Source organism: Rhamphochromis longiceps, linkage group LG23 (genome assembly GCF_057381845.1).
Source record: "Rhamphochromis longiceps isolate RC_006_pf linkage group LG23, R_longiceps_female_GT1.1, whole genome shotgun sequence".
Classification (NCBI taxonomy): domain Eukaryota; kingdom Metazoa; phylum Chordata; class Actinopteri; order Cichliformes; family Cichlidae; genus Rhamphochromis; species Rhamphochromis longiceps.
In genome coordinates this window covers 35,762,799-35,784,059 of record NC_140578.1, presented here as the reverse complement: position 1 = coordinate 35,784,059, position 21,261 = coordinate 35,762,799, and the positions used below count along the sequence as shown (strand labels likewise).

Genomic DNA, 21,261 nt, shown 5'->3' with positions numbered 1-21,261 from the left:
ACTGCAGCATAACTAAGGGAGGATTTGGGGTCACCTGGTCCAACCTTAACTATAAACTTTATCAGTATGGTAAAAAATAAATAAATAAAAGTATGAATTTACCTAGATTTTGTTTGGAACTTTATTTGTTGAACTATATTAAAATTATATTAGATATTATATTAGGATAATTCTAATATAATATCTAATATAATTTTTGTCTACCAAAGTGTTACTGCCTGCAGATAGCTATACATACATAAGTGAAGCCTGGCATAGTACATCATGGCTGGACCACTGTATCTGTACAGCTGATGGACATGCAGCTTTAGCAAACATGACTATTAGGTACGAGGTAACTGTGTCAGACCATATACCTTGGGAATCCATTTATGTATATGTGTATATATATGTATATGTATATATATATGTATGTATATATATATATATATATATATATATATATATATAGATATATATATATATATAAATAAAAAAAACACCCAGCACGCCCCTGTGGGCGGTTTATCCTTCAAGCTCGGGTCCTCTACCAGAGGCCTGGGAGCTTGAGGGTCCTGCGCAGTATCTTAGCTGTTCCCAGGACTGCGCTCTTCTGGACAGAGATCTCCGATGTTATTCCCGGGATCTGCTGGAGCCACTCGCCTAGCTTGGGAGTCACCGCACCTAGTGCTCCGATTACCACGGGGACCACTGTTACCTTCACCCTCCACATCCTCTCGAGCTCTTCTCTGAGCCCTTGGTATTTCTCCAGCTTCTCGTGTTCCTTCTTCCTGATATTGCTGTCATTCGGAACCGCTACATCGATCACTACGGCCATCTTCTTCTGTTTGTCTACCACCACTATGTCCGGTTGGTTAGCCACCACCATTTTGTCCGTCTGTATCTGGAAGTCCCACAGGATCTTAGCTCGGTCATTCTCCACCACCCCTGGGGGCATCTCCCATTTTGACCTCGGGACTTCCAGGTTATACTCGGCACAGATGTTCCTGTACACTATGCCGGCCACTTGGTTATGGCATTCCATGTATGCCTTGCCTGCTAGCATCTTGCACCCTGCTGTTATGTGCTGGATTGTCTCTGGGGCATCTTTACACAGCCTGCACCTGGGGTCTTGCCTGGTGTGATAGACCCCAGCCTCTATGGATCTTGTACTCAGAGCTTGTTCTTGTGCTGCCATGATTAGTGCCTCTGTGCTGTCTTTCAGTCCAGCTTTGTCCAGCCACTGGTAGGATTTCTGGATATCAGCCACCTCCTCTATCTGCCGGTGGTACATACCGTGCAGGGGCCTGTCCTTCCATGATGGTTCCTTGTCTCCCTCCTCTTTCTTGGGTTTCTGCTGCCTGAGGTATTCACTGAGCACTCGGTCAGTTGGGGCCATCTTCCCAATGTATTCTTGGATGTTCGTTGTCTCATCCTGGACTGTGGTGCTGACACTCACCAGTCCCCGGCCCCCTTCCTTCCGCTTAGCGTACAGCCTCAGGGTGCTGGACTTGGGGTGAAACCCTCCTTGCATGGTAAGGAGCTTTCTTGTCTTTATGTCAGTGGCTTCTATCTCCTCCTTTGGCCAGCCTATTACCCCAGCAGGGTACCTGATCACGGGCAGGGCGTACGTGTTGATGGCCCGGATCTTGTTCTTACCATTCAGCTGACTCCTCAGGACTTGCCTGACCCTCTGCAGGTACTTGGTGGTTGCAGCTTTTCTAGCGGCCTCTTCATGGTTCCCATTCGCCTGCGGGATCCCCAGGTACTTGTAACTGTCCTCTATGTCTGCAATGTTGCCTTCTGGTAGTTCAATCCCCTCAGTTCTGACTACCTTCCCTCTCTTTGTTACCATCCGACTACACTTCTCCAGTCCGAACGACATTCCAATGTCATTGCTGTATAGCCTGGTAGTGTGGATCAATGAATCGATGTCTCGTTCACTCTTGGCATACAGCTTGATGTCATCCATGTACAGGAGGTGGCTGACAACTGCTCCGTTCTGTAGTCGGTATCCGTAGCCAGTCTTGTTAATGATCTCACTGAGGGGGTTCAGGCCTATGCAGAACAGCAGTGGGGACAGAGCATCTCCTTGGTAGATCCCGCACTTGATGGTGACTTGTGCTATGGGCTTGGAGTTGGCCTCTAGTGTTGTACGCCACATCCCCATTGAGTTCCTGATGAAGGCTCTTAGGGTCCCATTGATCCTGTACAATTCTAGGCATTCCAGTATCCAGCTGTGGGGCATTGAGTCATAGGCCTTCTTGTAATCAATCCAGGCAGTGCACAGGTTGGTCAGTCTGGTCTTGCAGTCTCGGCTGACTGTTCTGTCTACCAGTAGCTGGTGTTTTGCGCCTCTGGTATTCTTGCCAATTCCTTTCTGTGTCCCACTCATGTATTGACCCATGTGCCTGTTCATCTTAGCCGATATGATGCCTGACAGGAGCTTCCATGTAGTACTGAGGCAGGTTATTGGTCGGTAGTTGGAGGGGACCGGTCCCTTCTTGGGGTCCTTGGGACCGTCCGACCTTCGGTTAGCCATTCCGGGTGTCTCTCGTTAACTAGCAGCTGGTTCATTTGTGCTGCCAGACGCTCGTGGAGTGCAGTCAGCTTCTTTAGCCAGTAGGCGTGAACCATGTCGGGCCCTGGTGCTGTCCAACTCTTCATACTGGAGACCCTTTCTTGGATATCTGCCACTGTGATGGTTACTGGACCCTGTTCAGGGAGGTAACTTTGGTCTGCCCTCAGATCCACTAGCCACTGAGCATTGCCGTTATGGGTTGCGTCCTTCTCCCATATGCTCTTCCAGTATTGCTCCGTCTCCAGCCTTGGTGGTGCTGTTCTCTTATTATTATTGTTCCCTTGCCACTGAGAGTACACCTTTGCTGGTTCTGTGGAGAACAGCTGGTTTATTCTCCTGCCTTCTATCTCTCTGGTGTACCTCCTCAAGCGGCTGGCCAAGGCTGTGAGTCTTTGCTTGGCAGTTTCCAAGGCCTCAGGTATATATATATATATGCTAAGCAAGCCTATGCTAAGCAAGCCTACCGCAGACATGAGCGAGACAGATAAATATGAAGGCATGCCGGCTCGGACGTCGCCCGGATCAACAAGGTCCGTGTCAGGTGTTGAGGAACCAGGGCACCCTGACGAAAAGTGGGCTACTGGAACAAGAAGGCTTCGGTGGGCAAGAGACGAAAACAGGGCGTTGTTGGAATGCTACTACGCAAGTAACCCCGGCGGAAGGGGCTACATGAATAGGATGAGGGACCTATGGATTCTTCGATACCCAACATCCAGAATGACGTCGAAACAACTAGTAGCTCAGTGTTCCAACATTCGAAGGAAGAAGGAACACGAGAAGCTGGAGAAGTACCAAGGGCTCAGAGAAGAGCTCGAGAGGATGTGGAGGGTGAAGGTAACAGTGGTCCCCATGGTAATCGGAGCACTAGGTGCGGTGACTCCCAAGCTAGGCGAGTGGCTCCAGCAGATCCCGGGAATAACATCGGAGATCTCTGTCCAGAAGAGCGCAGTCCTGGGAACAGCTAAGATACTGCGTAGGACCCTCAAGCTCCCAGGCCTCTGGTAGAGGACCCGAGCTTGAAGGATAAACCGCCCACAGGGGCGTGCTGGGTGTTTTTTTTTATATATATATATAGTGTTCATCAGTCACTTTGATTTTTCATTTTGTATTGTGATCAGAAACACAAAGAAGATGAAACACTATTTTTTTCTTATTTAATATATATATATAAAACACCCAGCATGCCCCTGCGGGCGGTTTATCCTTCAAGCTCGGGTCCTCTACCAGAGGCCTGGGAGCTTGATATATATATATATATATATATATATATATATATATAGATCTCTGTCCAGAAGAGCGCAGTCCTGGGAACAGCTAAGATACTGCGCAGGACCCTCAAGCTCCCAGGCCTCTGGTAGAGGACCCGAGCTTGAAGGATAAACCGCCCGCAGGGGCGTGCTGGGTGTTTTTTTTGTTATATATATAATATTTTTTTAAGGTTTATACCTTGTGGTTTTTTGATTGATTGATTACCCACTGTGAATACTGATGAAATCCCCTGTTTATATATAAGAAAAAAATAGTGTTTCATCTTTGTGTTTCTGATCACAATACAAAATGAAAAATCAAAGTGACTGATGAACACTCTCATTCCAACAGTGACGGCCTTATAGATTATACGTTTTCCTGGACTCCTGCTGTATCGTCAAAACACATCCAAGCTAATTTTCTGCTGAGCTGCTCAAAAGCAATGGCAAACCTACACATCTACCTCATGCTGTTCAAGAAAATTAGCCATTTTCTCATTTATTACCTCGTTTCTTTTTCCTGTTTCACTTTGCTGGAGTGCTGTCTCCACACACATGATGATTAGATCCCCAGCTAAAAATACCTATCATTAATTTACATCATGACAAACCTCGAAAGTGCTGCGTTTCGCTTCTTCTTATCCTTCTTTTCCTCTCCCTCTGTCTCCCTCTTTGTGCTTTACCCTTCATCCCTCATAAACACATGGGTATGGGGCTGTTTTAATGAGGACGGAGTGGACAGATCCCTGGCCACAGCGCCACTGGGGACACCCCGCTGCAAATCCACCATCGTTATCAATTCAGCAGTGTCCTCTTCAAAAGGCCCCGATGTGGAATCCCAAACACTTCAGCTTTTTATTTAACCATCCCACTTCAAGTTCTCCAAAAGCATTTATGATGCCCTTTTATGCAGAAAAATTTCAAAGATCTTTTTACAAAGACTTCTTCTGTTGAGAGAAAGGTGAAAATCCCAAGCCCTCACTCTCCTCCTCACGATTCGCATTTTCCATATGATGTTCCTTCTCATAGTCATTCAATATTGGCCATTAACCCGGACATGACCACTACCAGCAGGCAAACAGACATTACAAAATTTAATTGTGCGGTCTCTGATCCTTTCCCTTCCCTTGAACAGTGATTGCCCACTCGTAGCTTAACAATCCGCTTAACAGCAGATGAGTCGATTTAGTTGAAGCAGAAGCAGTGATGTTTATTAAAGCAATAACACAAGAGCAAAACTGTAACAAATGGATTAAAGCTTAACACTCCAATTTAAGGTGCTGTTGTTAACAGGTTTACATTAGTCTGTGGGCTTACAGGTTATGCTGAAAATAGTATTTTGAAGACTGACACATTCATTTTTTAGGATTTTACTACTGTGTGAAAGCTGGACCTGGATCGTATCAACTTAACAGCTCTGCTCCGGTCTTAAGTGGATTTGGGAAGGTTTACACTCTACCAAACGCAGCCTAGGAAGCTTTTCTCCAAGCACATCAATCTGGTGTGTTACATTTTCTATTATCTTTATAGTTACTTAGTACCTCTACAAACCTATGATGTCCACCTTTTATGTATGGTCTATAGTTTAGATAAGATAACCTTTATTAGTCCCACTCGTGGGAAATTTGTTTTTAAAAAATTGCTAAAACTTTAGTTACAAAAGATTACGAGAAAATAAAGAGAAGATAAGAAAGAAGCTCAGAATGAGCAGAGCTGCTGTAACAGGCTGCCACACGCGGGGGGCGCCGGAACATTTGTCTTATCTTTTACAGATAAGGTTTGACTTATCTTTTAGATTTATCCTTTACAGGTTTCCTTGAGCTAAACAAATAATGTTTAGAGCTAACTTAGTTTGATAACTACAGTTACTAATACCTGTGAATAAAAATGATGGTTTCTACCATTAAAACCCATGTGGTTTCATTTCAGCTCTTCTTCTAAATCAGCAAATCAGACAATTAAATCAGACAATTTACTGCACACATGTTAAAATTAAATATTATAGTTCAGTCTTGGAACTTTTCAGAGAACATTTTCATTATCGTTATGCAGCCTGAGGATCAGAGAGCCCATAGGTCAGGATAAACCTGGCTGGGGAAACCTTCAGTTCACTCATTAAGACCTACTCAAGGTCCCTTAATCCCCCCCAAAAATAATACTGCTGTGAGGTCAGAGAAGCTTATTTCTGTGTTTGAGTGAGTAAGTGATTTAGCTACGGACTTATCTCCAGGCAGTTAAAAACCAGACCAGGCCACTCATCACTAGCCAAGCGATGCTACTGACTAACCAAAACCATACGAATCACTTGGCTCTTCAAATAACTGGAGTTGGTCTCTAATTTACCATCACTGGCATGTCGCTGGTGTCGACATATATGCAGGCTTCTCCAAAAGTGAGTCCTCCGTCCTCCTGCAGGATAGCCAACAAATTAAAAAATGAGTAAGAAAAGTAACATTTAGAGGCGTTTTCTTTACAAAATGAACAAATTGCATCAGCAGAATCTCATCCCAACAATTAGTTTGTTACCAATCCCTAGGCAGTGGTTCAGCTATCGAAAAATAACTTAAAGCATCCCAAATGTTGCTTAAACTAGCATTTTACATGGCAAACACCAGAAAATAGTTCATTGTGAGCGGGTGGATAGCCCAATGAGTAGTTTCAAAGCAGCCCTTCAATAAATTATTAATAGTTTTTGCACTGTGATGGCATAGTTTACTCAAATTATATTTACAAAAGTGTAGAAAACTTTTAAAACTTAGGACAGGAAGACTCTGATACATGTTGAAAGCAGGGGCAAGCTGACTTGTGCTGAGCTCATTAATAAAACAGCTTTCCCATGAATTTTCCTTGCAGCTTCCCAAACGGAAAGTAGTATGGCATGCAGAGTCTGTAGACAACTGTAGGACAGCCCACTCAGGCTAATAATTATTCTGCAGAAGAGTATAAACAGAGGGGTTATTACTGTCCAAGCAAAATGTAAACACAGGGTTTGCTTGTTACGATACACATTTAGAGCCCAAAAGTCACCATGCTGCACCTGGTGGCCGTCTATCTGGGAAGGTACAATGCTCCAGCCTCCACATATTCATTCATATTATAGTATGCATTAATATTACATAAGGTAGATGGCATTATGGTATTTGCAACAATAACTTGTGGAGTGCAAATACGGAGAACAATTCAAGCTACAATAAACAGTTGTTTTATTTACTCCTGTTGTTCCACTTCTAATAGGCCTTTAATCTGCTTTAGTAGTACAACATATATCATCCTAGACATTAATGGGAACATTAAGTATAATGAAATAGTTTTATAAGGTGAAATGGAAGAAAAACCAAGTAGTTTTATGTTGGACTGACTGTGCTGTGATTAAGATTGTCGCTGCAGAGAAAAAGAATCAGATTCCCTTTATTACACAATCTGATTGCAAGAATCCCTTTTTAATATGACATTTTTATATTGACAGCCAGCAGGGCTTGGCAGACTCCAAAAACGAAGGTACAAGGAGTTATACTCATAAAAAACTAATTACCGTAGTTTTCGGGTCATAAGCTGCTACTTTTTCCCCACACTGTGAACACTGTGGCTTATACTGACGTGCGGTTAATGCATTTTTTTTTCCATGCGGCCAAAAACATTTTGCCTGGTAACAGTAGACCAATCAAAATGATAAGTAGTGTATATATACGGTATATATTTTTATCGGTTGTTAAGAGACGTTGTAATGTTGTTTGTGCACTGCTCCGTAAAAAACCCATAAGCAACGTAATTTGTGTGTTACCGATACGTACGTATACTTAAAGGTAGCCGTGTTACAGGCGCTGTTCGAGGAAAAAAAAGCATTTGCAGAATGTATTTTTGTATGTTACCATAACGTTTATGTTACCTTACGGATTAAATTAAACGTTAAAAATCCTCACGTGTAGTATTTCTCTGTAAATATCTCATATTACAGGTGAAACGCATACGGCTTAAAATACGGTGCGGCCTGTACAAGTACAAAATTGGTTTTCTTTCTACAATTAGAGCATGCGGCTTTTAATCAGGTGCGCTCTGTAGTCCGGGATTTATGGTAGATACACTGCACATTTTGTCTCTATTATGCCAACTCTTGTCAATGTGAGCCTGAACAACTATCTGATGAGTTTCACTAAACTCTAAAAAGAAAAAAAAAATCTATAAATTGTGTAACAATTTTAGAATAATGTCCCATTAAATTAACATTAAACATTAAATTATAAAAACCATGAATATTGCATCATCTATAAAACATAATATCATGAAAAGAATCTGGGAATGTGGAGAAATCTCTGTATGCAAGGGAAAAGGCCAAATGTCTTTTCATTTCATTTCATTTCTTTTCAAATGAAATGAAATGAAATGAAATGAAAAGGCCAAATGTCTTTTTTCTTCTTTTTTTTTTAATCTGGACTAAAGACATCCAGTTTGTCACCACCATCTCTGATTGTGGCAATGATCGAAATGTATTAGTGCTTATGGAATTGGCAGTTTGCACATCTGGAAAAGTGACATCAAGAGTCTGGGGGATGAACCTGTAGTCCAGATCATCTGGTGCAATACTACAAAGAAGATCCGGGACCATTGAGAGTCCTGTATCAGACAAAAATGGGACAACATTCCTCTCCCAAAAGTCTGCTCTAACCTTCAACGTGAAACTGAAACGGCATTATCTATATTTATTGCTTCTGCAGTCTGCACTCATACAACCTCTTAGCTTTTTAGTTTTTTTTTAATTTATTTTAAATGATTACAGTGGGGCATTCTTATCACAGCTATCATGATTTAAAGCTAATACCTAACAAAAAATATTCTTGATTAGCCTCACTAATGAACCTTTACACTAGATTAAGCTTAATTTTTACAATGTTTCAGAACTGATTAACTGGCTTTCTACACTTTACGATCATGTTAAATGTTAAATGCAACATATCAGTGATCTGGATCACGCATGATCCATGCAGTCACAAAGTAAGCAGTATTTGGCAGTTTTAAAAAATAACTAGTCCTAACTGGAGAGCTCAATTAAAGATGGAAAGAAAACAAACCTCTTTTAAAATCTCACTGAGATCTGAACAACTTTAATAACTAAATGCTGATTAGGAACAGAGCGTCTCTAAACTCTATGACATTTGACTTGGGTCATATGTTCAGACAAAGGTGGTCGTTTCTATAGTGCCCTTTAACAATCATAATTTGCCTTCCATTTCAAAAGTGAACAGTTCAAACATATTGGGGAGCCTTATTTTTGTGCAAAAGCTTGTTTTTTTGAGACAGTTGTAGTCATCTAGTGGCCATAAAAAAGAAGACATGTTTAAGGAAAATATGTCTGTCTTTTAAACATTAGAATTACTCGGTCAGGGCTTTGTGGTTCTACCAAAGTTGCAGTTTTCATCAACATCTATCCATGAGAACATGTCTTGATTTTATCCTATTAGACATTCATGTTAATTGGAGTTTGAAATGTTCGGGCGACTCCTCCTGGAAGTCATTTGACTGGTTATTTTGAAGTTCCTGACTAAAGGAATAGGGAGCAAGCCTATTTAGTGTCACTTACGTGGCCACAGGGACTTATAAACAGCATGTATAATTATAATAAAGAATTCAGTGATTTTACTCTAAAATACAGTTTCATTTGCACCTCAATCCACAGCTACTACAAAGTATAACACTTTCCTATTTCTACTAGAATCAGCATGATGAATCAAGCCCGTGGCTAGAGGTATCAGTCAGTCTTCTCAAAAATTACACACTGCCCGGCACAACCACCACACATTACTATACACATGCATACAGGTTACTTTTGATGAGTAAAGCAGGAGATGATATTTTAAAGTCTTTCAGCACGTTGGCAAAATGATTAATTTGAGGAAATTTGTCACACGTGTGTGTACGGAGCACTGAACAAATGATGGAAAGATTCTGGATGAGTGCTGTCACCTCTTCCGCTGCTGTACAAGCACTTCATATCCAGCGTCATCCACATTGTGTGCTGCCACCAGCTTGTATTAATAACTTGTCAACAGAAGTGTTTGATCCAGTCAAGTGACGAGCGGTACCGCCCGCATAAAAAAGGAGGGTTCCTGCCCCTTCTTGAAATTTTCACATTGATTTTCTAAGTGTAAGCTTGAAGAAAAACGGCTCACTTGGCAGCTGAGTGGTCACATAGATGTCATTACTCTTTGACAATGACAATAGTTGAGCAGAAACTGGTGTAGGAGTAGGTATCTATTTTAGCAATAAGGCTGAGTATGTGCTTGATACCTTTCCTTCTGCTTCCCCAAGAGAGCCTTTTCTGACTCCTTTGTTGCACCATGATTTTTTCCTTAACAAAGTTGACAAGTTTTATATAAACTTCTTTTAGTCTTTAAAAAGACAAATTGGACCAGACTGAAACATACCGCTGTGCCTCTTGCTACGATCTTCCTGGATGTCTTTACCTCTCTGCGCTCTTGTCTGACTAAGTGCAGCTATACTAGCATAGTTATCTATTAACTATTAGCTGACAATGACAAGTAGGGAAGGATTTTTTAATTATTTATTTATTTATTTTTACAACTGGTGCTTTAGGAAAAGTAGCAATAAAATACTGAAAACACAAAATGATTTGCATTAGGTCTCAGTCATCAAAGCTTTCATTACTGAAGTGTTAAACGAGTTATTAAAAGTTTTGTCTTTAGCAAATGTGGTTCGGGGTGATTAGCGAGATAAAACTCATGCGCAGATGATAAATGAGAGTTCTTGTTTACGTGCTAATGCTAGCTAGGTTTCCCACAAAACGCAAATGGTAACTGATCTCAAGGCACTGAGAGCAGAGCCAGCAATGGCGTTCCTCACGTGCTTGTCCCCCGTCATTCTCTCATCAAAGACCAGAGGTTTATTCACAATGTTTAAAAGACCTACATGTAGAGTGGTGAATTGTTCTTTAATGTCAGTCAGGGACACTGGATGGGAAGGCATGTTCACTTGAAATAGGTGAAACATATCCAAGGCTGTCAATGAGCAGGACAATTGATATCTACTTCAACTATATATTATATAAAAATTCAATTAATTTTTTTATAGTGCCAAATCACAACAGAAGTCACTTAAAGGTGCATTATATTGTAAGGTAAAGACCCTACAGCAATACATAAAAAATCCCACCAATCAAACAATCCCCTATGAGCAAGCACTTGGCAACAATGGAAAGGAGAAACTTCAACTCAACAGGAAGAAACCCCCTACAGAAGCAGGCTGCCATCTGTTGTGACACTGTGGAAGAGATCCAGATTAATAATAACTAAAGATTAAATACAGAGTGGTGCATCAATACTTAGAGAGTGTAAAGAGGGGAATGAAGAAGAAACACTCAGAGCATCATGGGAAGCCCCCAGCAGCCTAGGCCTGTTGCAACACAACTAAGAAAGGGTTCAGGTACTCTTGATCCAGCACTAACTATAAGATTTATCAAAAGGGAAAGTTTTAAGCCTAATCTTATAGGAGAGTGTCCTGTTTTCTGAATGCAAACTGGGAGCTGGTTCAACGGAACACCAGAGCTGAAGGCTTTGCCTCCCAACTCTAGTAACCAGTAGCACTGTGAGCCTGCAGTCTAAAGTAAAGAGCTCTGTTAGGATAACAAGGAACGATGAAGTCTTTAAGATAACATGGGCCTGATCAGACAAGATCTTGTATGAGAGGTGAAACCTTTTAAATTTGACTTTGGATTTTCCTTTCTTTTTTTAGTCCTCATCAGAACTCTTGCTGCAGCATATTCAATCAACTGAAGGCCTTCCAGGGAACTTTTAGGACGGCTAGATCACTCTGACATGGGGTGTTTCTAAAGAACATCATTTGGATGTCTGAATTTGGGAATTTCAGACTTATAAGAGATACAGTGGGAAATAAAATTCCATAGGGTGTCTCAGCATATCAGAGGAGTGTGCCTGACTGAAAACTGAAAAATCTCTTACTGACATTCTGATGTCAGTGTCATGTAATAAGACCTGAAATAAAGGTCGTATGGATGTCTGTGTTATCTTGAATATAAGATGAACTGCAAGAGGCAACCGTATCTACATCAGACAGTGCGATGTAATTTTTAAGGTCATGACTTATGGAAACACATATTGCTGCTGAGTTTTGGATTTTTTTATTTTTCAAGCTCTGGAGTTTCCACTTGTAAATTTCTGACCCCAGAAAATGAATGCAGCATAAGTAATGTGGTGCCAGTACTGAACACTTTTCAAGGGCATTTTAGATTCCTAGCTTCAACAAATATCACTTGGACAGTAAATGGTGTATTCCAATGTCTGAGGGGTCCTCAGGGTCATATTTGGTATGCCTTAAAAAAAAAAAATCACAAAATGCAAAACCTTGCCAGGGCTGTGCCAATCTCTCTGCCCCTGAGCACATTCGTAATCACGTAAGCGATCCCCCCCTACTCAGTACCACCAGCATCACCGCACTCCTACTTCACTGAACACCCAGTAAAAGTGATCATTTCAGTTGAATCTAAAGCATGAATTCAGCTGTTAGAGGACAAAAGGTTGCCTTATTCAGATGTTTTATTCAAAATGACATCATCTGAATAGCTCCTATTATCAAAAGGCAGTCTTCAGAAATATTCAAAATAATACTCGGGTGATATGTAGACCTTTGTCAAAGTTTCCGAACAATGGCTTTTGTTCAGCAAGAGTTGTAGCTCAATATCTCCCCACTCCTGTCAATTATTGGCTGCTAAACAAGCATCCTACAGTAGTGGGACCATTAGAAAGGTAGCGGAGTAAATTCTGCCACTCTTCTCATTTATCTTCTTTTCACGATGACAGTGCCATTATACACTTGTTCGTGAGAGAGAAGTTTTTCCTACTATTTTCTGGGCTCCATTAAGCTTCTCTATGCTCCTCTCTTTGAGTCCTTTGCTGGATTAAATATGAAGGACAGACAGAGCGGGGTGGGAAAAAAAAGACAAGGACAGGAGAAAGCTGGAAAAAGGTGCTGAATTAATTTGTGGAGAGCAATTTTATAACCAATTAAAAAGGATTTTTTTTTTATGTCCTAAACGATGTCTTCAAAAATTCCAATTTTGATGAATTTCAGTGAAGTTTTACTTCACTTTGATGCACAAAAATGGTCTTAATTAAACATACTGAAGATATTTCCAGCGAGCAAAAAACGTGTTAACTCTTTACCCTCCTGCAGGTAACCTTTGTTTGTCTTTTCTGATCTGAGCAGTGTCTAACATATTTTGGCATGCTTCCAGAACAAAATGACAAAACAAAACAGATGTGCATTAAAGGTCTGTGAGGGCGATCCCTACCTGTACCCTTGGAAAAACCATTAGAACCATGGAAAAACATCAAACTACATCTTTACAGATTCATACTGAGGTGTCCAAACGGGTGTATGTGATATCCTCGTGTTGGTGTTGTACGTGTATCATCATCATAATGTTGGTCCAGGATTAACATTGCAACCGACCAATCATCGAATGTCATAGCTTTGCAATGTGGCAGGAAAAATTTAAATATGCCCTTTTTATATATAAAACTCTTTACTGGTAAGCATTTCAAGTGTCTTCTTTATTAATTTATAGCATATAATAAATGCATTGTCAAGTTAGCTTTGCTGTTAGTCAAACATAGGTTACTCATATCGGGTTGCTAGCAACAGTTTTTAGTAGCATTAACTGATCTTCATGGTTAATGATAACTGAATCCTCAGACAACATCATTGGTTAGTTGCCATGCTGATCCTTGACCAACATGATTTTGACAATGTAGAAACAACAAAAACATGGAGATATTAGATTGTGTGTCATAACTCATCATTAAGGGTATAGGGTTTTAGGCTAAAAAGGTTACGACTGACCAACCAGATTTGGCCCAGAGACAATGATAAGTGGAACGGTACCTATATAGGACTTTCAGTACAAGTCTCATTTGCCCAGTCAAACACATTATTCTGTGCCAAAGTGCTTTACCATACATTCATATTTCAATGAATAGATTAAGGACAACCTGGGGTTTAATATGTTGTCCAAAGACACTTCAACATACAGGCTGGATATATCTGTATCCTGAGCCCCAATCCCTATGTCTGTAGATATGTGGTAGGTCTTTACAGCCTTAGATGCTTTAGATCTCTTTTTCCTCTTTTTTGGGGAGGTGTTTTCATTCACTGACCCGTAGCTGTTTTTGTTAGTGCTTCACCTACATTCTGTCACATCATGCACAATTCTGCTTTTGTTTAATATCTAGTGAGTGTCACTGCTGCTCTGATGAAGTTCAGAAAAAAGTATACCGTCTAATGTTCAGATTCTTTTTCCATCCTTTGTTTTGATGACAGAGATGAAGTTAAGAGCTCAGCATGATGTAGCCTCCAGCTAGACATCAGACTTTTTTAATTACATATGAGCCAGTGTGCTGCTCGGGATCCTCAGGGATGAAGATTGGTAGTTTGTGAGTGGATATAAGTGTAACTAAAAAATAGCAGGGTCACCTTACAGTATTATAAAACTTGAAGAGGATTTTAGAACTGCAAAAATGAGCAAAGGTTTCTTTCTTTTGAGAGCAATGAAAATACTCTACAGCAATCATGCCACACAGTGCAGGCTAGCTTCCAAAGCTTCCCTTTTATTATTTTTGCAATAGTTTCCACAAGTACTTACATTGTGTGTCGGTCTCTATTGACTGGTATTATCAATTTAACCACAATTTCCACAATGTTGTTCATTTAACAGTAAGTTAAATCCCCAAAAGAATGTCATGGATTTAGTTATTGTGCAGCTTGTTTAGTCTTTTTTGCATTTCTACACTTTGGGAAGCAGTAATAAGCAGAAAGAGCAAGCTTTTAGAAGTTTCTGGTTATAATATAAATTTTCTTTGACATCACAGTAACGTTTAAAATGTAGAAGTTTTCAGCCACATTCTGAAGTTGTAGATGGATCTTTATTCTGTGGTTTCCAAAAGAATTTGTTGACATTTTCTCACAATATACATCATTTTTCTGCACAAGTATTGACACGCAAAGTTTAAATTTATTGTGTGTTATTCGATTTGACAGCATTATTACTTCATGATAGTATCTTTTCTGACTTTCTTATATTATTTGTACTTTTTTGCCAGTTGTTTCCACATTCCATTTTCCCTTCCTCAACAGGTGACTACGTGTTAATGACCGTTTACTTCGACCTCAGCAGGAGGATGGGCTACTTCACCATCCAGACCTACATCCCCTGCATCCTGACTGTGGTTCTCTCCTGGGTCTCCTTCTGGATCAAGAGTGATGCCACGCCTGCAAGGACGGCTTTAGGTAAGCTACACAATTTCTCTGCAATCTGAGTTAGGTAGCAATACCAAGGATCTATTTTTGAATGAAATACCAACTCCATTGCCACTTCATCTATGTCACTGCAGTTGTTACCTGTAAAATCTTTCAAATTACCGGAATATATTCACCTAGCATTCGTTTGGAGTCAAAACTGTTGAGTACGTGTGCATGGGCATAATATATTAGTCATTTGCAAATGAATATGTACGTGACAGTGGGAATTTAGAGGTGCATTAAACCATCATGAAAATTCATGTCCCATCAGCTTGCTTGTTTCCGTTTTGTACTTTGTTGTAGTGTTATTCTTTCTCCTTGCATGACTTGACAACTGTTTTGAATTATTTTCCTCTCTGCTGCATGCCTATCATTAGTTCATTTGCTTTCCTGTGGATGATGATGTTGTGCAAGGTGCTGCTAATTTAAGATGGAACTCGAGGTAAGTGTTTGATGAGTTCATGACCACCCCATCCATTCATAGCTTCATAATTTTATTTAGTTAGGACTTCTATTTCCCCCCTGTGGGTGCCTCATTACAAGCTCATGCTGCGCGGACAAACAATGTTCATATTCACTGAGCTTTGATTAAATTCTCTTTGAGGTCCTGACTTTTTAAAGAGATAGCAAAAGCTGAATTTTGGGGACATAGAAATGTATTTAAACTGTCCGTGACATCTCGTACTGGCTTAAAAATAATGATTGTGGCGTCTGAATGCTGATCACAGTATAAACACCTAAAATGTTGATGTAGAGTAGGGAACAATTTGATATTAGGTGCATACTAGATGATATATGGCACACAGATAAGCATACAGAGATAACTGGTTAAAGCAGACACCAGCAACAAACAAATACATTACATGTATTATATTTTCTCACTGAAAATCCAATTAAGCGCCAGTGCCCCCTGTACCAAATTAACTGGTTAACACTTTGAAGTCCAACTCATCTTTGCAGTTGACCCTCTAACCCTAAGTTAGAATATGTCACTTAGTAAAAATTGTAATTAACTTGTTTCCCCACAAGTTCTGGCATTGGTTTTGGCATGGAATATAGTAAATAATGATTCCACTGACACACATCAAACACTTTGCCTTAATATGGCATCAGGGTTAGGAATTATTATCTATGGTGATTTAGTCCTCGGGGGTTTAGGCATAGGGTTGAGGAGCTAGGGCAGGGGTCAGCAACCTTTAACACCCAAAGAGCCACTTGGACACAGTTTCCACGCAAAAAAAACCACTGGGAGCCGCAAATACTTTTTGACATCTAAAATGAAGATAACGCTGTATATATTGTTTTTTTTACCTTTGTGCTTTGTGTGAACAACTAAAGTAAGTAAGTAAAGTTTATTTATTAAGCGCTTTTCACAGACAGGCAGTCACAAAGCGCTGTACACAAATATTAAAATAAACCATACAATCAATAGAATTATACACAATGTAAAAGATCAAATGTAAATAATGTAAAGAATATAAAATACGTAGATCAACAAAAGGCTTGTTTGAACAGAAACGTTTTTAACTGCTTTTTAAAAGAATCCACAGAGCAACTAAGGTGTGTTGCTTATGAAATCCATGAAGTGCTACAGAGAAAATTACATTTTATTTATGTAATTAACACATTTTGAACTCTTAAAGAAGTATAACAAAAGGAAAGACACCCAGCTGAACTAAAATGAACCATGTAGCAAACAAAAACTGTTGTGAGCCGCCACCCTTATATCACCTTTGGGCTTTTGGAGCCTTGGCCTGGCTTTTAAAAAGTAATTGGAAAAAAATTGCACTATTCTGCTGAAAAAGGAAAAATAGATATTTACAAAATTCTGCCTAAATATGTATTTTACCTGGTTAATGTGTGTGGCGGGGCGTGGTCTGCAGTGCCGCAGCATGGGAGTCGGATGCACCTGAGCGGCACCCACAATCACGCCTCGCTGCCTTAAAGTCTGTGCTCTCTCTGCTGTTGTGTTGGTGTGTGTCGGGCTGTGAGCTGAAAAGCTACAGCCGGCTGTATGCGTACAGCAACCGTTTATGAAAAGTGGTCAATAAAGAGATGCTGAAAAGCATTTTCATCTAAACATCGTCGGGTCTGCCGTGATATGTTTACAATGAGACTTCTGGTCCCGAACCTCTGCGCACAGCGTCTGTAAATCGGGGCTTTCATCTTTATGCAAGACTGTAAACTGTCATCTGTGAGGCGTGAGCGGTGTTTGTTTGTAACATAGTTCACGGTGGAGAACAGCTGCTGACATACAGTAATGTGGATCCGAAGATCCATAATTGGCCTAACTGGGGTTGAAAGTCTCGATAAATACACGGCGTTTCGGCGGGTACACCGGCTTCCGCGAGTGTGATGCTTATTTTGAGCGATGAAAAAATAATAAGATATAATTTTATTTTTATATTTCAAAATCACAATAATCTTCCAATTTAGAACTGCAAGTTAAAAAAAAAAGAACTAAACACAAATAAAATGCACTTCAGCTAAATACTTCTAATTTATTTTCCCAAACCACCCGGAGCCGCAAAATAAAGACTAAAGAGCCGTATGCGGCTCCAGAGCCGCGGGTTGCCGACCCCTGAGCTAGGGTCACATTTATCCTGTTGTATAGAATTTTTACCTATGACCTTAAAGGAAATCTTTTAACAGAAATCCAAATGCATAAGCAATACATAAATGGAATTATAAAAGGTAACATCTTCTAGTTTCTGCTACTTTATTTGTTTAGCACATAGCTTCAGTGCAACATGTCCTTAGCACTTTCCTCATTAGCCCTTAAATCTTGATGCCAATGATAATATAGTCTTTCAAAAAGGGATAATGGAAATGTCATGAGATTCAGTTTTATTTAAAAAAGAAAAAAAAACGTCATTATTATAAGGTTACATGAAAGTCATCCTGGTATTCATGGGGAACAATTCACTTCCAATCTAGTTGACATCTGTTGAAAATAAAGCCTTTTGTTACGTGATTTACTTTGGTTGGTCACTCAAATTATCCCAAATTTCCCCAGGTAAGACCCCCAAATATCTAAATCATACTGTTATCTCCACTGCAGCAGCTGGCTTCAAATGCCTTGCTTTATGGCACTTTGGTGACACTTGATGGTAGCTAGACTCTAATTAACCTCTTTCACACAAATGTTCTCGCTTGACCCAAGAACTACACTTAAGATTATTTCTCCAACCTCTAGCCACCTTCACCCCAGCTGTCACTTGGGTTGAGACAATCCACGCCACTCTGAAGTTCTTTAATTCCTCTCAGTCCCTCCTGCCCTTCATCAGCCTGCCAATATTACAGAAGGTCATCTGGATGGTCTCTGCGTTAATATCTAAGTTTTACTGGAGTTTTGTCCCGCCCTATTCATTATCAAGCTCAAAGAAAACAATTCTCTGAACAATGAGGCCGCCACCAATAATATAATATCATTGCTTTGGCTTCACTGGGCCAAATGAAAGCTCTTTTCTTGTGCTGTTAATGAAAGCAGATGATGACAAGAGTATGTGTTCGGCCCAGCTTGCTTCTTGCTCGTAGGCTGATGCAAGTTGACACGATGACAGTTTAACATCAAAACAGTGTGAAGAGATCAAGAGAGACACAACAACTCGAAGGTTTATTTTGAGTTTGTTTATAGCACTAAAGGAGTTGCTCCTTCCAAAAGCAAATTCTCTTATCTTCCATAAGCCTCAGATCTATTAAACTGAGATATATTGGACAGGTTTTATTCTATACTAATTCCTCCCCCTTTTTTAACCAGCATATAAAGACTAAAGCTACTATGGTTTTTCTACTTTGCAATGACAGCTGCTTTGTAATGTGAATCACACACCTCACAGTGTATGTGTGCCAGTCTGACTCTCCACTCCTGTGTCAGCCTGCCTTTTTAAGCCTGCATAGGACATAACTAAGTCACTTAATGCTTACAGTGTGTGGGTGGCAGTGTATTACATGACCAAAGGCAGTGACAGACTTGTGATCTCCCTCTCACAACAGGTAGCGCGAAAAAGCAGGCAGCCCCAGTCCTGATAAACATCCAGTTTCGGGTCAACAACAGAAAGTCATTTAGCCTTCCTCCTCTAGTACAACGCCCCCGTTTTAGAGTCAGCCTGAGACCTGATCCCAAAGCTGAAAGGGGAGAGGAGAGATAAGCGCAGGAAAAGCTGGACACAAGGGAGGAACAGAAAAAAAGTGTAAAGCAAAGTGATGGCCTTTGGTACTTAAAGGCAGGGAGAAATGTCAGCTGGACGGAGTGGGATCAAGTCGGATTGAAGAGAAACTCGAGTCCAAGAAAAATACAGAGGATGCCACTGCCCCTGCTGACCCTCCACCCAACCGCTAAAGGGAAAGTGCCTCGACAAACCGTTAACATGTTCCAGGTGGATTTTCCAAAGAGCTCTCAGTCATACATTACTGCTTCAGCAGGATATGTGGACACCAGCGAGCTAAAAGTAAGTGAGCTGAGCTCAGGCTGATTCCCATTAGACCTCAATCTTTGTAGCGCAAATGGATCTTGACATAGATACAGGGGGTTGGTGATGGGAAATAAAACCACCCCAAGGCAGAAGCTGAGACTGTAGAGCTTTGGGGGTGTGAAGAAGAACCATGGTGCTGGAATTAATTGAATCTACTGGTAACATCCATCATCATGCTTCATAGCATTATCCAGAGAAATACAGAGTATCACTTAGTGTCACCAGTTTACTTCAAGGAGATCCACAGAGAACAGAGTCTTCCCCAAACTCTACCATTTTTGCTTTTAATTGTATGTACGTAGGTTTTAAGATTTCTGCCATTAACCCATCTTATAGGGGGCAGCTCAGTGAAAAGAAGTATTTAAAAGCAAAAGAAATAATAGCCCGAATTGTAAGGTACTTTTGAAGAGACGCTTCACCACCAAGTCTCAGAAAGGATTTGCAACATTTTTGTAGAACACACAAGACCCGTGTCTCCAGAGGAAACTGTGCAAAACCTAATAAATTGCCTTAAGCATCAGTTGTGACTGGAGACAACAAAACTGAGAATGAAAACAGTCTGGAGGGAATAAGAAAGAAGAGAGCTACCAGCCCTCCTGTAGCCTCCTCATCTCTGCTCGAGGCTATATTAGCTACTACAAGCATAACAGAGCTGAATCTCTGACCTGTTAGCAAGAACACTTTAACTTGGTGAAGAAACTATGTTTCTTTGTTTCTCCTGAATGCATTTTACTCATTTTTTAAGCTAACAGTATGATGGTTTTGGATGAATGCCATGCTATAAATTGCTTTACTGCTTTTTACACTGAACAAAAATATAAACGCAACACTTTTGTTTTTGCTCCCATTCCCCATGGGATGGACGTAGAGACCTAAAAGTCATTCCAGATACACAATATAACCATCCCTCCCAAACAGTGGTCACAAATCAGTCCAAATGTGTGGTAGTGGGCACGTCTGCTATATTGAGATAATCCATCCCACCTCACAGGTGTGCCACATCAGGATGCTGATCTGACATCATGAGTAGTGCACAGGTGTACCTCAGACTGCCCACAACAAAAGGCCACCCTGGAATGTGCAGTTTTTTGCGCTATTGGGGGTCTGGGGACCCAGAACCGGTCAGTATCTGGTGTGACCACCATTTGCCTCATGCAGTGCAACACATCGTCGCATGGAGTCTATCAGATTGTCAATTGTGGCCTGTGGAATGTTGGTCCACTCCACTTCAATGGCTGTGCGAGGTTGTTGGATATTCGTGGGAACTGGTACACGCTGTCGTATACGCCGGTCAAGCACATCCCGAACATGCTCAATGGGTGACATGTCCGGTGAGTATGCTGGCCATGCAAGAACTGGGACATTCTCAGCTGCCATCTGCCCTGAACAATGTGAACCATGATTCATCCGTGAAGCGCACACCTCTCCAACGTGCCAGACGCCATCGAATGTGAGCATTTGCCCACACAAGTCTGTTACGGCGACGAGCTGGAGTCAGGTCAAGACCCCGATGAGGACGACGGGCATGCAGTTGAGCGTCCCTGAGACGGTTTCTGACAGTTTGTGCAGAAATTGTTTGGTTGTGCAAACCAATTGTTCCAGCAGCTGTCTGGGTGGCTGGTCTCAGACGATCTTGGAGGTGAACCTGCTGGAT

The 21,261-nt window shown here is 40.9% G+C and overlaps 1 protein-coding gene across 1 annotated transcript in view; it reads left to right on the top strand.

Annotated features, from left to right (window-relative positions):
- LOC146642494 (gamma-aminobutyric acid receptor subunit gamma-3-like) overlaps positions 1–21,261 on the top strand; it is a 174,224-nt gene that overhangs the window by 132,348 nt on the left and 20,615 nt on the right. Inside the window, exon 8 of the mRNA XM_085398690.1 lies at positions 14,968–15,120. Coding sequence (XP_085254816.1) covers positions 14,968–15,120 — 153 coding nt within the window. The remainder of the gene's footprint in view (positions 1–14,967; positions 15,121–21,261) is intronic.